The following is a 16,326-nucleotide window of genomic DNA, read 5'->3' as shown; positions in this document are numbered from 1 at the left end:
CAAACTATTCTATGAGGCTATGATTCTATGACATGGAAACCTTGGTGGGCAGTGGCAACGCACCCCCCCTTTTTCCCACACCCCCCTGCAGCTGCAAAGAGGGCAGCAGATACAACCCCTAATGCACCATCGCCTCAACTTTTTTCCTGCTGCCTCTTGTCAAAATGCCACAAACTCTTGGTCCTACAAATTTCAGTCATGCATGAGGTCTCAGTGAAAGCAGCAGCCCAGGGATTTCAGATCATAGAATCATAGAATCACCAGGTTGGAAAAGACCTCTTGGATCACCGAGTCCAGCCATTCCTATCTGCCGTGAAACCATGTCCCTGAGCACCTCATCTAACCGTCTTTTAAACACCTCCAGGGATGGTGACTCCACCAACTCCCTGGGCAGCCTCTGCCAGTGCCCGATGACCCTTTCTGCGAACAATTTTTTTCCTGGTGTCCAGTCTGCACCTGCCCTGGCGGGGCTTGAGGCCATTGCCTCTTGTCCCGTCACGAATTTCTAGTGGGAGGCGTCCCTGCCCCGGGCAGAGGGGTGGAACTGGGTGATCTTTAAGGTCCCTTCCACCCCAAACTGGTCTGTGATTCTGCGAATGGGGAAGCCGAGGGCGGCCGGCGCTGCGGGCAGCGGGACGGGGACCCGGCTCCCGCCGCCGCCGCGGCGCTGCCCGGCCCGGCCCCCCCGCCGCCCCGCGTCCCGCTGCGGGCGTGTCCCGGGCGGCCCCGCTCCGCCCCAGCGCTGCGCGGCCCGAGGCGCCGCGGACGGGACGGGGCCGGGCGGCGGGCAGCGCCATGGGGCTGGAGACGGAGAAGGGGGACGCCCGCATCTTCATGGACGACGACAACTTCCCGCGGAGCGGCGGCCCCGCGCTGTCGGAGGCGGAGAAGGGCGCGGAGGAGCGGCTGGACCGCGACCCCCACGGGATGAACGCCCACCTCCAGGTGCGGCCGCGGGGGGACCCGCAGGGGGATGGGGCACCCGGGGGAGGGGGGTACCCGGCGGGAGATGGGGCACCCGGGGGATGGGGGTACCCAGGGGATGGGATACCTGGCAGAGGAAGGGATGCCCGGGGGATAGGGGTACCCGGGGGATGGGGGCACCCGGGGGATAGGGGTACTCGGCGGGGGGATGGGGGTACGCAAGGGATAGGGGTACCCGGGGGATGGGGATACCCGGGGGATAGGGGTACCCGGCGGGGGATGGGAGTACACGAGGGATAGGGGTACCCGGGGGATGGGGGCACCCGGGGGATAGGGGTACCCGGCGGGGGGATGGGGGTACGCGAGGTATAGGGGTACCCAGCGGATGGGGGCACCCGGCGGATGGGGGCACCCAGGGGATAGGGGTACCCGGCAGGGGGATGGGAGTACGTGAGGTATAGGGATACCCGGGGGATGGAGTACCCAGGGGATGGGATAGCCGGCGGGGGATGGGGTATCCGGGGGATGCGATATTCGTGGGATGGGGGTAGCCAGCAGGGGATGGGATATCTGGGGGATGGGGTACCCCGTGGGGGATGGGGTACCCGGGGGATGAGATACCCGGCAGTCTCCCCTCACTCCAGTTCCAGTAAGGGCAGCGCTGCTTTCTTGTTCCAGCTGGGGTTCGAGGACGTGATCGCAGAGCCCGAGCTAACCCACTCCTTCGACAAAGTCTGGATCTGCAGCCACGCTCTCTTTGAGCTCAGCAAGTATCTGATCTACAAGTTCCTGACGCTGGTCCTTGCCATACCGCTGGCCCTGGTCGTGGGGATCCTCTTTGCGGTGCTCAGCTGTCTGCACATCTGGTAAGAGCATTTCGGTGCAGGGGCCCTGCAGAGAGCTCAGCAGAACTTTCCTCCTGGAGCATTGCTGCCTGGTCGGTGTTCACCATCTTTGCAGCCAGTAGGCAGATTGACTTACATCATCTGCTTTATTTTTTAAGGGGGAGAAGTGAAAACAGTGTTTTCTCTGTGATTCGTTTCCTTGACTTGCTTTTACCAGCAGCCTGTTGTGTCTGTGTAAGCTCCTTGGGGCGGAGAGCCTGTTTTACTGTTTGTATGGCACCTACTGCAATGCGTCCCAGCCTCAGCTGACTTCTAGAATAATAATGATTGTTTTGTTGTTTTTTTTTTCAAACTGGTTGTTACGTTGTTAAAATGCCTGTTTGAGATGAAAAAACAGGGTGGAAATATTACTTGCACCTGACATCGGAAAGGTTACCTCTTTCATTTTTTCCCTCACAGACTGAAGAAAGCTTTTGAGGGCCCAGCTCACTCTTTCTTTGCGACTACCACAAAATCTGCTGTCACTGCCTTTCATGTGGTACATGGCCATCTCTAGGTGCAGTGCCTCGAATCACTTCCACTTAATCAAAGAACCCCCGCTGAACTCGGGAAAGCTGCTTCTGGCCGTGGCCCAGGTTCACAGGCAAATACAGTAGCCCTCCAAGTCACAGAAAACTTGGTGTACTTTAAACAGAATATACTGGCAAAGTATCAGGGATGAGTACATTGAGACCAGAAAGGTAGGTGATTATAGAGAAGGAAGAGAGTCAGGGAGAAAAATAAGATTGAGGGAAAAAAACGAGAATCCAGCAGCCTGTAGAGGAAGGAATGGATACAGATTATTAATGTCATTCCTGCAAGCTAGTATTTTCCATATACATGGGGTTTGGGGAGTCTTATTTGACTTGGGTAGCACTGGAATCATGAAAAAGTTTTTAAGGAAAATAAAATGCAATCCAGAAACTGAGAAACAAACTTAAAGTAGTGAGAGTATATTGGTTGTCTGAACCTGTGACTGCAGTTTTTTGGATGCAGATTTCAAAAGTGGAACGGAAATTTGGGTTGATGATATTGTCATGAGCCACTTCAAAAACTGATTAACTTGAATTGTGGAGCATAAAGTTTGCCTAATATCCAAAGGAGTTGCAATGTAGTTTAGAGCTGCCCACCTGCTGCTCCCCAGATTATGATGAACATTGTAGAGTGTTCCTAGACATTTAGGTCTGTCAGCTGTCACTGTGCTGTGTGTTACTGCAAAAGGTGCATGTTACTGCAAAAGGGTTTGGTGGACATATAGATTTCCCCTAACGGAATATCTATGGAAGAATTTATTGATACCTGATTTATTAAGACTTTAATTTTTTGTGCTTTAGAGTGATCTTGTATCTGGATTTCAAAGCCTGGATACACAAGCATGAGTTTCTCTGCATCAGGACTCAGAGATCAGTTTCTATTTATGTGAGTAGTCCCTAGTGACTCTCCCAGGAACCGTGGGTTCTCAGTACAACTGAAATAGAACTGTCTGAATGCGGGACTTCGTTTGAAAAGTTTCCCTTGACTTTCTGTGAACACATTGGTTTTCCCCACAATTAATTTTCTTTCCTTACTTTCATTGTCAATACAGAAGTGATCTTTCATTTTGATCTTCCTTGCACCTGGGATGGGTGTGAAAGAATTACATAACCCAGTAACGCTATCTGCACTCCTTGGACCCCATCCAGTGCTACCATGCAAAGCCTGCACTGTTTCATCTTACTGCAACCACAAACTGGATTTGTTCCAACACAAAGGTAGAACACACTGAGACTAAGTTAGCTTCTGTGCAATTCTCCATGGTCCAGATTTTCCAGGAATAAGGAGTTCAAAGTTTCTGCACTTGAGAAGGTAGCACAGGAGCAGTTCAGGTATAGGGACCCTAAACACATGGTACTGGTTCCCATGAGGCCCTTTGCATCTGAAAAAATAGTCCTTGTTTTGTGGGCAAGAGGAAAGGAATTCCTCTATAACTCTGTCTTCAACTGTTGAAACGTCAGGGGAAAACCCTGGGCACACCCACCCTCATGGCTGCCTGCAGGAGGGCTTATCAGAGCTCCTGTCCCTCACTTGCATCATCCAAACCAGTGAGATGATGATGTTGATCTGTCATAGGGGAGCCTTTTCCTGAGGCTAAATTCAAAGGCATTTCAACAACTTTTGGAAGTGCTTAGGCACTGCTGATTGTCACACATGTTGTTGCACTTTTGTCAGCATGCTCAAAATCCACAAAAGTCTGTCTCAGCATTCCTCATGCATCAAGGACACCTCATGAGTTTAACCCCTCATACCTGATAGTAAATGTCTCTCACCAGCAAAATGATTGCTAAAGAAGGAAGCAAATACGGAAGCAAATGTCATGGAAAGCACAAAGAAAGCTGAGTAAGAAATATGTAATAATACACTTTAATTTTCAGTTTTACCTGTAAAGGTGGAGCATATTCTGTTCCATTTTCAAACTGGTTGCTTGAGCCAGAATCCAGGTAAAAGATACTGATGGGCTGAAACTGTGCCAGCTGGGAGCTTGGTGACCTCCATACGAGCCTGTTCAAGGAAGGCTGCTTCTCCACATTTCTTCTCCTTTACTGGGGGCTGTCATTCTCACCACAGAGTGACATTTCATTCATGTCATTCGTGTCAAATTCATTCATGTCAAATTCATAGCAGAATTTGTCAGACTGACTTTTAATGTCTTTCTGTGAATATTAGCAAGCTTTTAAACATGTCCTTAGATCAAGTCTATTAAGATTACTGATTTTTGAAAATGAGCAGAACACTGCTGATTTTCCAGGCAACACATGCAAAATCATTATATTTATTACAGATTGTGGACTGATTCTTCTTCCAAGCCACATGTTTGCCACCTCTTGGAAATTAACACTTGAATCTTATATACACTTTGCTGTAGGCTTCTCTGAATAGTGTTCTGATGTTACCTGTTTATGCTGAGAATCAGTGGTTCATTTGAGGATCCATAAATTGTCTTGGATCTGAGATGCACTCTAAAGAACAAGGACTCAGCCAGCTTTATGCACTTGTCATCACCTGGACCAGTAGGTCCTCAGAACTTCTCTCAGCTTCTCTCACTTCCATTCACAGTGCTAAGATTTAACCAGAAACTTAACACAGAGAAGTAGGTATGGACATGCATCACCTCTTACCTATGTCTCCACGACTCCATTTGTATAACTTATTGCCATCATCCTCAACTCCAAAACCATCTCCTTACTGGCTGTCTGAAATCAAAAGAAATTACATTACAGCTATGCCACAAAGATCTGCCTTATGATCTGGTGTTGTCTTGATGCCTCTTCATTCATGTCCAGGGTATATATCCCTTGGTTTCTGAAGAGGAGATAGTTTGTCTTGCTTCCTTTTTAGTTTTATCATTTTGAGTCTATCAAGGTCCTTGGGTGTATGATGTTTGGTTTTAATGCACTTCAACAAGAAGGTCCGCAACTGCTAGGTAATATTTAGCCATCTGTTCACAATGCTTACTTGTATTGCAGAGCCATACAAGACTTTTAAATCAAAATCATGATGAAGTACATGTGCATACTTGGAAATAAGTAATTTAATGTCTGAATGGTCTAGCGTTTGACAACTATCTCTAGTTTTAAAAACCATACAGGAGAAGATGTGATTCATCACTTTGAAGCAGGAAACTGAATTACTATTGAATGACTACTTCAACCACATTGCCCAGATCTTGAAAAGTTGAGCTGCTGCAAGCTGGAAATACCCTCATCAGTGGGAATTAAATTGTGCACTCCATGTCCAAGAGGTGTTTGGTTCTCAGCAGTGTTCCCTCAGAGAAAAGCAGAAAAAAAGTAATGTGAGCAAAAGTGAGAAACATTGATGGGTATAATTTTGTGGATGTCATGAACAGACATCTCGAAGAGAAAGAAATGAAAATAGGATAAGATGTAAAAAAAATGGGGTTATTTACTCTTTTCAGTTAAACAGTTCCCAAAAGAGGTGATTCTTTCTGCTTAGTGAAAGAGTGGGTATTTATGATGTATAGAGTCAATGACAGGTCATATATAATAGGTAGTTGAAATATTTTGGCTATGCTTTGACTTAAATGCCAAATTCAACAGAGCTTTGATTTTCTTCCCAATGCTGTACCATGTGGCAGTGCTAGTAGTACCGATACTCCAGTAAATATTGATATCCTTGGGATATACCAGCTTTACTTCCACTGCTAGACATCACTCAAGCAAACAGTTACCATCTCTGTGATCAGAAGTGCAGACCAGGCTAAACCCACCGCACTGGGAGTAAAGCACATATATGTTAATGTTTATTGAGAGGTGACAAAAACAAATATATAGCTTCTAATGTGCTTGGTTATTTATTTTTTTAGTGTGCCTGGTCACGGAAGGCACATTGTACCCTGTGATGATTTGGAAATGTTGCACAGCAGGATAACATATCCTATGCAGAACAGGATGTGTACTTACATACATGTAGATACATAGATAGACACTCTTTTTTAAGTTAGAAAATACCATTTACTGGTCTCTTGGGTGTAAAGGATTTCCTTCTGTGAGGAAAGATGTTTGAGTAATTGTCATCTAAACAGACTGACTGTTATTTTAAAATTGAAAGTGGGTTACCTTAATTAGCTTTGGTTGCTAGCATGTTTCACATATCATCCTATGGAGTTAGCCTACGTTGATTTTTGTGTGCATTTAACATAAAATCAGATAGCAAGTGTTAAAAGATTGCAAAACATTACCAAAACATTTTTGTGTTTATTGTATTTAACATTATCAAAAGACATTGAGTTCTGGTACTTTGTAAATGACCACTACAGCCATTGCAAGTAGTATGATCACTGCTTTTCAAGCCTTCCCTAATGATGTCCTCATGATTAACTACATCTTTCCATGAAACTTTTGCACAGTGTGATATTTGCTTAGTTTATATTTTCTGTAATCTTGTCAAGAAGGTCCAACAGAAATGTCAGCTTTTCTGCTTCTCTGCAATTCAGTTAGATTTAAAAAAATAAAAAAATATATAAAAAAAAAGCAGGCCAAATTAATTTTAGATGACAGCAAAGGAGCAGTGACATAGCCTTTATAAACTAACTGAAATGGAAAAGGGGTGAAGTCAACACAAGCTGAGTATCCATTTCTGGTATTTTCCCTTAGAGTAATGCAGATTTTTTTTTTTCATTTGCATTACTGATGCTTATCAACTGCATTCTAACACATGAAGCTCAAATTTTATTCTCTATAAATTATATGTTCTATATACGGTGGAACTATAGGTGGTTATAAAACACATAGTTTACTGAGTTCGTTTTAAAACACATAGTTTACTGAGTTCACTTTAAAATACACAATATGCCAGCAGCGCTCACAGTTCTATATGGTGTGTATATTACTAGCTCTTTCAGCAGAGACAAAAGAAGAGAAGGTTTTAGAAAACTATTCTTGTTTAAATCCATCTGAGTTAGCTTAGAGTGCAGCATAGACATACTAGTATACGGCTTGCATTGTATGATAAAAGCTGAGAATCTGGTTAGACAAACACTGAAAATCATTTTGACTCTTTAAATTTCTAAGCTTCATTTTTTTTAAATGTACTTTTTTTTCTACTTTGTTATTCTGAGAAGTACTCACCGAAAGACAGAATATTGCATATTTTTTAGACTTCCAGTGAAGCAGTAAATTAAATATTTCCTGTCATTACAAAATCAGTGATAGTTCTGCAATGCAATTATGTGGGTGCAAAACTGGAATCCAAACTGGAGCTTATTATCTTTATCAAGAGAATTCTACCTAATTTAGGAAGTAAAACTGTTATATATGCCGCAGAGATTTTTTTAAAACCTTGCTCTAGTACCACTGTAGTATTACATAAATTATTTATGCATTTATTTTGTCTGCGCCCAAATAAGAACATCCAGATTAGTGAAGTGACTAGGGGGTTTGGCCAGTGAATGACTAATATGGAAGAATGAATTAAAATACTGTGATGAGTTACCATGTATCTGCTGCCCTTGTGAGCCACCCATACCTGCATTTCTGGCTCGCCTCTGTCGTTAATACACTTGGCATAAGCCACCACTAATGGCTTTGGAACTGGGACACAAGGAGAGCATCTCCAGATGAAAGCACAATACTTTAAAGTATGCACCCTAAGTCTTTCACCTGACCAGGAGTTTTGACCTCATTCAACTTTAGTTCCTTACCCACAAATTAGCAAGGATTAGCAAGATGCCATTTTTCTCAGGTTTGGCCTGTGCTGTAATTTTAGTAATCCAGCGTAACCAGATATTGCTTTACTGTTTCTGTTTTATTTTAACAACTTGTAACAGTGATGTTGCAGTTGGTCTGGCCCTGTGCATGTGTTCCTGTGCATTTGCAGGAAGGTGGGGTGGGGGGGTGCGGAATAAAAGAAACCATGTGCATTATGGTGCTTCTGCACGTGCATATGTGAGGCTGAGTGAACAACATTGATGAAAAATTGGTGCAAGAGTGTAAAATCAACTTGTTTAGAGATTTAGAGTGTTTAAATCACTTTCTCTGCCCTAAGATCTCATACTTGTATTTGGTTATCCTGATTTCCCCATGCTATAGCAGCAGCATTCTTCAGATCTTCCTTTTTCTCTTTTACAGGATTGTGGTGCCTTTTGTGAAAACCTGTCTCATGGTCTTGCCTTCGGTTCAAACTATATGGAAGAGCATGACGGATGTTTTCATCGTACCATTCTTTCACAGCCTAGGCCGATGCTTTGCTATGGTTAATATACGCCTGGACCAAGAGTGAACATCAAGGAAGTGACGCTGCTGTAATTGTAGCGGATGTTAATACCTCTTTGCTAACCTAACATACAAGCACTTACCATTCATTCCAAACCGTTAAATTGCAATGGCTGGTTTAAGTGGGAACATGCTATTTTTTCAAAAACTCCTTTATTTTCAGGGAAATCGGGTGAAGAATAAGTAGGCAGTTTTCATAGCTCGCTGTTTTAACAACAGACTGAACATGGAGTATGTTGGCAACACTTTATTTTAATGGTACGTCTGCTAGGTCACAGGAGAATTCTGGTGGAGGTTTAACAGCCACCACAGTGATAATGACTGGCGTTGTTACTATAAATATTTAAATAGGCTGTGATACCTTAGGTGAAACTGATCTCTAGGGTTTCCCATTGACTTTACTGCAAGTCCACCAGAGATCGTTTCTACCCCTCACTATGCAGAATGATCAGCTCACTCCTTTATTATCAGCAGTTAAAATGAAGGTGACTCATTGCATAAACACGCAGGGAAAGGAACTGTTGTGTAATCTCCTGTATTGGGGAGGAAAAGCTCCCTGGAAGTTTATCCCTTAAGATAAGGTGTTAGCTAATGATTTGGAACATCAGCTAATCTGTATATTTTATTTAATGAGAGGTTAACTTTGCTGTATATTTTGTATCTTTGTAAATGGCACTTGATCAGTTTTCTTTGAAACATTATTTCTATAGTATTTGAATTCTAACCAGCTTACTAGGCAACAAGAGTAAGACACTGCAAAAGATGACTTCAGATAACTAAAATTTCAGTTTCTAAATTATATAGACTTTTAAGTGTTGCCGTGCAATTCTAGTATATTGATTATATATGGTAGTGTGTAAAAGCAAAGATTGTAACTTTTAATACAAGACTAAGCAGGAGTTGGAAATATCTGTTTATGAGAAATGTTTTTATTAAAAATGGGGTGTATTAAATGCAGCCCTGCCTATTTCTGTGTATTATCTGTGCAAATATTGTGATATTTAAAACAATAGACACTATGCTGGCACTTTAGGTAGCAAGCACTTCTAGAAGGCAAGTGACTGTAATCGGTATCCTTGTCTAGTTCTCCTCACCTACTGACTTGACTCTCTGTGTTGCTTATTTGCTACTTCAAAGCCTAACCTATAAAAAAGCCCTTCTTCCTTCTGCACCTAGTGTGGCTTTGTAAACCAGAATAACAGAATGTATGCAGAGGCACATTAAAATTACATTAGCCTGCTGATGGGCTTATGCTGCTGTTTTCTTGAAATACAGATGATAAGTTGCAATTGTAAAATGTTTGTATGATTTAGAATGTTATTTTCTAAAATGATGTCACAAATTTCTTATCAAACAAGAGATAAATAATAAAATAATAAAAGGTCAGCTTTTTCCTCTTTTCAACTTTGTTTTTTCAGGTTTTTAAACTTTTTTTTTAATCTATTAAAATGCTGAACAGCATAGAATACTGTGCAGTTCTTCCAAAATATGGGAAAGGGAAAAGAAATTGATGAACATCAATATGGTTCCACTATTATAAACTGCATTTAACTTATTTATAGCAGAAAATGGTGTAGCTATTTGTATAATTAAGCCCATAGAGAATGATTGCTTTCTCTGAAGCAGGTCTCTCGATGCATAACTTTTGTTACATTCAAAAAAACACTTAATTCTTTTTATAAGCACGTGCTTTATTTACAGATGAGCTGCCAAATTTTCCTTTTCTTGCTTATTGGCCTACAGAAACTAACTGACACTATATTCTTTGTACATTGAAAACATCTTTGTATGTTTGTGCCTTTCAGAGAGGGATTCATATGGCTTTTCAAAACTGGATCCCATGGAAACTTTTCTGGACATTTTTAGTTCTGCAGGAAGTTAGGTCACTGTTCAGATGTGCTCTTCAGGATACCCTTCTTATGTTAAAAATGAAAATATCTCTTTTGAAAATAAAAATTGGTGAGGATAGGTTTGAGTTCTTTTGGGAGTTGTTTTCTTTTACAGCATCCAAGGGTTTTTCCAAAGATATTTTCCACATAAATATATCTCCTTGATGAATTCATTAAAAACAAGAAAATAAATCAATCAGTACTAATCCTTGTGTCTAAAAGAAGTGCTATAAAAGCCTAAACTTTGAGGGAACTTGGGTCTGGCTCCAAATATGGAGAATGAGGCCATTCCCTAGAGAAAATGCTATCCATTTAGGTCGTGCACTCCTGGATATATACATTTTTAAATAGCTTACTGAAGTCTCTAGCTGCCACAGAAAATCAAGTAGAATCATTTGGTCTGTTCTTATTTTTATTTAGGCTTGTCATTAATTAGTTCTTTTCGCCATTTTGCTAGCTGTCACGAGGCTCAAATGAGCTTATAATTAAGTAATTAAAGCTGTTAGTTTCTTACATATTTTACAGCAGTATCTTTCTCTGAAGTAGATGTGCTTTTACTACGAGAAAATACCAAATGGACTAATGGGCTTAGGGTAAAATATTAGATGTTTGGCAAATACTACTTCATGAAAACAGTGGAAGGATGCATGAATATATACAGACTCTTCAGCATTTAGGTGTGAATCTGCCCTGGGCAATTCTGACTGGCAAGCATCCTCTAGATTTTATGAACTTTACAATTCTGACTGACATCTTGAAGCTCTGCCACAGCTGATACTGTCAATAGCGGACAGAACTGTTGGACAACAGGGATGAAGCAGGCACTGGCACTGACTTGTGATCTTTGATGTAAGGGCAAGTTCCTTAAGTTCGTCTCCAATTAACTTGAAATGTGGACAAACCATACCAGCAGATCCTGTAACAGCAACTTAAAAAGACAATTTGGGCAAAAAGGGAATCTAGAAACTTAGTCTCAGTGTCTGCAACAAATATAGGACAATTTACATCTGGTTCAGGTCAGCTACTTTTGATGAACCTTTTTCCCCTCTATGGAATGGGGAAAACGCTGTTGCTCTTTAACAAGAGTAGATTTTGTATCATCGTAGTTATGAGGATAAATGAATAAAGTGTGAGATGTCATGATTCCAGCCTACCTCTTGTTACTGCAGACCTTGGATTGTAATCATAAGCTGGAGATTCAGTTCTGTAATGCAGACTATTTCAGCATCTTCTTTTTCGTGTTTTCACAACTAACATACAGAACTAACCCTGGACTTGTATTTATGGATTTTTTTCTTTTAATTAACAAAGAAATTTAACCTGCCTCCTTCTGAGAGCTATTTCATAAAATCCTTCTAATCTGACTCTATAACGTTTATATTTGGATTTTATCTTTCCCCAACCTATTTGTTCACTTTATAAATTGGAATAAATTCTTAAAAGAAACTTTGACATTTTAGTAAATGAGAAGACTTTTCTCACTATCCAAAAAGCTCACTTAGGCATTCACTGAATTAAAAGTTTAGAATATCCCTGCAGCTCTGGGACCTCAGACCACACATTCGTATTTAGTGGATGCCAAAGAATGGTAAGTCCATTATTTTTATAGGGTGTGATCGTTCCCCAACCTGCAGAGATAAAACTATTGCTAGTAAGTTGTATTAACTCTCTACTTTTAATACATGGAAAAATACATGTGTTTTGAGGGGTTTTTTAAGATAAAAATGCAGATGGAGCAAGGTCAAACACCAGGCACTCTGCTAGTGTTGTCTGTTAGTACATCATGCTCATGGAAATCAGAGCTGAAGTCCTCCAGCCAGTACACTGAACCAATAGTTACGTATTAAAAACTGACGTACTTCTTTCATGGAGGGATTTACAATTGAGGTGACAATTAATAATGGCTAATTTTAGCCTGATGACACTAATCTTCCTAAGCTTATTGCAACAAAAAGAAAATGCCTTCTGTGGGGGCAATTCAGAGGAGCGAAGATAGATTCCTGCACTGAATCATCCTCCAGAGAAGACACTCTGCACTGATTAATGCAAAATGTTTGGCTTAGCTCCATTCCACTGCTACAAAAAAAAAAAGTTGTATTTGCTGAAGAAATCGAGCAGGACTATGGAAGCAACTAGAACTTTATGTAAATAGTGGGGTAGGTTCTTCTCTGCACACTTCTCTCACAACTTGAGGTCAGGAGTAAGTGTCACCTGTGTTAGGCGTTCAGTTTTGTCTGTGATCTGGCTTCCCCCTCCAACTGCAAGTAGCAGAAAGGAGGACCCCTTTACGAGACACTGATTTGGATCCTACTTTGTACATTTTAATGGAATAAAATGTAGAGATTCACACTTGTATTTCAAACTTGAGAGAAAGCTTGTCTATTTTTCAAACTGCCTCAGTAATAAGAGCTGTTTTTTCACCCCATATACCTACCTCACCTTGCTTTTTACTTTACACCATCAGAGCTATCACAGTGCTACACTATAAGCTAGGATTGGCCATGAAACGCTTAGCAAATCTGGGTGACAATAAATTCCATCCATACATAAGCCTCAAGGGGTGGGTATTAAGTCCCACTATGAGCCCCATTGACAAGACTAGATCTGATATTTCCACAAGACAGCTGAAGAGTTAATAGTATACTAGAACTGGCGGAAAGGTATACAGCAGTGTTGACATGGACCAGTGTTCATGGTCTAGCTAGGTATTTGTCAGGAATTTTATGCTAAAAGGGGTTGAGAAAAGAGTGACTTGATTTGTGCAAGGTCTGGCAGAATTAAAGCTTTCAATCTGTTTACCTCTCCAGCCAAGACAGTTAGAAGCTATGTTGATCAAGACCTACAGGGACTAGCTCTAATAAATGATGTACACACCTACCACAGGATTGAGATGACAGTCAGGCATTTAAATCCAGAATCGCAGTCCCTGCCCAGCTGCCACCCAACCAGGAACATGTCTAAACTGAGAAGGCACCTCCCTTTCACGTAACCTCCCCTCAGTACCCACAATTTTACTTTGGTCATGCCCGGAACTGCCCTTGTTTGAGCAACCTGGCATCTTACTTGCATCTAAACCCAGTCATAATCACAAAAGAAGAGAACAGATTGCGTTGGACCCCTCAAAACACACTTACTGCACATGAGTGGAATAGGGAACTTCCTAAGATAACGCCTTCCCGGGACTGAGTTCACATGCATTAGCACTTCTTGAGACATGCAAAAAATTATTTTGGGTGTTTCAGATGCTAGATTATTTCTTCTAGCCCTCAGGCTATTGTGAAATGTTTTATGGCAGCAGCGTTTCCATGTAAAAGGAATAAATGAATTCACTCCCAGCTAGAGGCTGCGAGAGGGAAGGAATGGGAGTGCATCTCAACATCTCTCCTGGCATAACTACTCCTTTGATGCAGACAAAAAAAGGGGCAAATAACAAATGCATTCATGAAAATGTGGTCCTATATACTGACAGCAAGAAGCACCCATGTCAGTAGAAAACTGCTGATCCAGTGACCTATAATTTAAAACACAGAAATCCTCCAGGGAGTGGGGACAACCACCATGAATCCTCCAGGACTACAAGTCTGTAAATAATGAATGAGCAAAACATGGGCCTGTGTGTTAAACCCATCCCGATGCTTGGTATCACACAGCAAGCTGAGGACAGTACCACAGCTGATAAAAGTTCAATACCAACAGCTCTGGCAGCTCACGCTTTCATCCAGCAAAATATCCAAAAATGCACATAAAAGGATGCAGCTAAGCAGCTGAAGGGAAGGCACTTAAAAAAAAGCAATGACCTTCCTCTCCTAAGCCTCAGGATTTTAAGTGCTCTACATAAGACAGGTTGCTTGCTGACAGCCTCTGTTAGCTGACAGCCCTGCTGCTGCTGAAATTATACATAAAGAATACAGTTTCCTAGGGCTGATTCTGATCTTGCTGACATTGGAATATATCAAGGGCATTGCTAATACCATAATTGGAATAATTACACAAGCTTGGAAAAAAAAAAAACCGGGGAGGGTGATGAGGATTGGAGGGAGAGTGATACCAGACAAAGACACTCAGTGAGCTCTCATGCATGTTCAGTTCAGTTTCATGACTCATTTTCAACAGTTTTTTGAGGAATTTTGTCCAATCCTTTTCTTTATTTTTTTTCATGCTGGCTTATGGGAAGAAATGTTTCCCACCCATACCAAAATCTTTTCTCTTTTCAAAACAGAAAGAACAGCTTATGAGTTGCTCACAGTTTGCTCCATGTTTAGAGCAAGTTCTTAATTAAGGAGTCCCTGAAGTCTGGATGTTCAGTTAAAGCAAGTCTTTGGATCAATAAAAACTTCTTAAAATTAGGCGTGAAATGCCTAACACCGGTGTGATGGAGAAAGAAGAGAGTCAGTGAGGTGGCCAGGAAAGGTAGCATGTAGTCCTGCTGACCTGGGCTACTAAAGGCACAGCAAAGCTCAACGAGAAGACAGTTTGGGTGGCATTTTCAAGGCCAGCTTGGGGTCTACAACCCCTGTCAATTTTAGGCTACCCCTGAATAATCCATTCATAGTAACTGAGAAGGGGGTCAAAGCCTTTGCACTTTCAGAAGATTCCTGCAAGATTTATCAGCCTTTTTTCTGCTGAGCTATACTCTTCCTCTGTATGTAATGGGAGCTCCTTGCAGAACTCCATGTGCATCCATGCGAAGTCTCTGGCTGTTAACTTTTTGTGTATTTCTCATACAACAGTGCCAGAAGCAATGGGCCATGGCCCTGTCCCCATCCTCACTCTTTCAACCTGGTAGTACTCGTAGGCTGTCTTCTTGGTATTCAAGCTCAAGTGAGCATTTCCAAGGTTCATCGGATGTGACAGTTCATTTCAGCCCTATACATATACATCTCATAAAGTGTATAAATTCCACCTGTTTCCAGTATTCTTCTAGCTGCAGCAGTGTTGCATGATTTTAAAGGTGACTGTGGTTCTGCAGAAACCACACCAGGGCCAATTCAGCAGTTCAAATTAATAAATATATCTCTCTTTTTTTTAGCCATCTTTGATATACACTGTAATAGTGAATGATGGGTCAAAATCTTCTGATTTATGTGCAGGACACTTTCCTAAGTATGAAAACAAGTAACTGTTTTGTGGGCTTTTTTTGGGGAAGGCTGAAAAATTGCAGAGACTATGTCCTTCAATCCACTCATTTGACTCTATGCACACACTGAAATGCTTGGACAGCCAAAGATATTTTAATGATGGCCTAAGTGAATTATTGCATCAATTTAAAAGTTACTTTTAAAGCTTAATTTAACATGAACTTGGAAAGCTGGATAACATCCATCCAAAGCATTTGTCCTAAAGTTTATAAGCAATATAAACTCTTAAATTCCACTGCTAACCAGTGATCATATCAGTAATATGATCACTGGTGGACTGCATTTTCATCAGGTGCAGTTATTTACATCTGTGAAGCCTACATCCAACACATTTTCGAGGTAATTTCTCTGTTGAATTGCCTAAGCCAAATATACAGCAGTGAAGAATTGTCTACTTCTGTTGCTGCAACTCTGTGCTAAATGGCATAACACTAAGTCACTATATTTCCATTAATGTTATAAATCTTGCACCATGGTCTGATTTCCTAACAGAAAACGGATAGCTGCAAATGCACACACACAAAAATAAAGTAGGGCAAAACATAACTCACAGTTTGTAGAATCATGGAATAGTTTGGATTGAAAGGGACCTTAAAGATCATCTAGTTCCAACCCCCCTGCCACGGGCAGGGTCATCCCACTGGATCAGGCTGCCCAAGGCTCCATCCAACCAGCCTTTATATATTTATACTGTCATTACAGCCCTCACTTGAACCATCTTCAA

The 16,326-nt window shown here is 41.6% G+C and overlaps 1 protein-coding gene across 1 annotated transcript; it reads left to right on the top strand.

Moving 5' to 3' along the window:
* The first annotated feature begins 741 nt into the window (after positions 1 to 741).
* On the top strand, positions 742 to 12,826 carry CAV2 (caveolin 2). The gene is made up of 3 exons (XM_069851046.1): positions 742 to 945; positions 1,603 to 1,790; positions 8,432 to 12,826. The coding sequence occupies exons 1-3, from the start codon at positions 796 to 798 to the stop codon at positions 8,580 to 8,582; spliced, it is 489 nt and encodes a 162-aa protein (XP_069707147.1). The 5' UTR covers positions 742 to 795; the 3' UTR covers positions 8,583 to 12,826.
* The last annotated feature ends 3,500 nt before the right edge of the window (positions 12,827 to 16,326 follow it).

This window comes from Phaenicophaeus curvirostris, chromosome 1, assembly GCF_032191515.1.
Source record: "Phaenicophaeus curvirostris isolate KB17595 chromosome 1, BPBGC_Pcur_1.0, whole genome shotgun sequence".
Taxonomy (NCBI): Eukaryota; Metazoa; Chordata; class Aves; order Cuculiformes; family Cuculidae; genus Phaenicophaeus; species Phaenicophaeus curvirostris.
The sequence above is the reverse complement of the archived record's forward strand: the minus strand, read 5'-3'. Positions and strand labels throughout refer to the sequence as shown.

Coding starts and splice junctions, on each gene's coding strand:
- CAV2 (XM_069851046.1), top strand. CDS start 796: ATGGGGCTGGAGACGGAGAAGGGGGACGCCCGCATCTTCATGGACGAC. Junction 946..1,602: donor GGATGAACGCCCACCTCCAG/GTGCGGCCGCGG, acceptor TTCTTGTTCCAG/CTGGGGTTCGAGGACGTGAT. Junction 1,791..8,431: donor CTCAGCTGTCTGCACATCTG/GTAAGAGCATTT, acceptor TCTCTTTTACAG/GATTGTGGTGCCTTTTGTGA.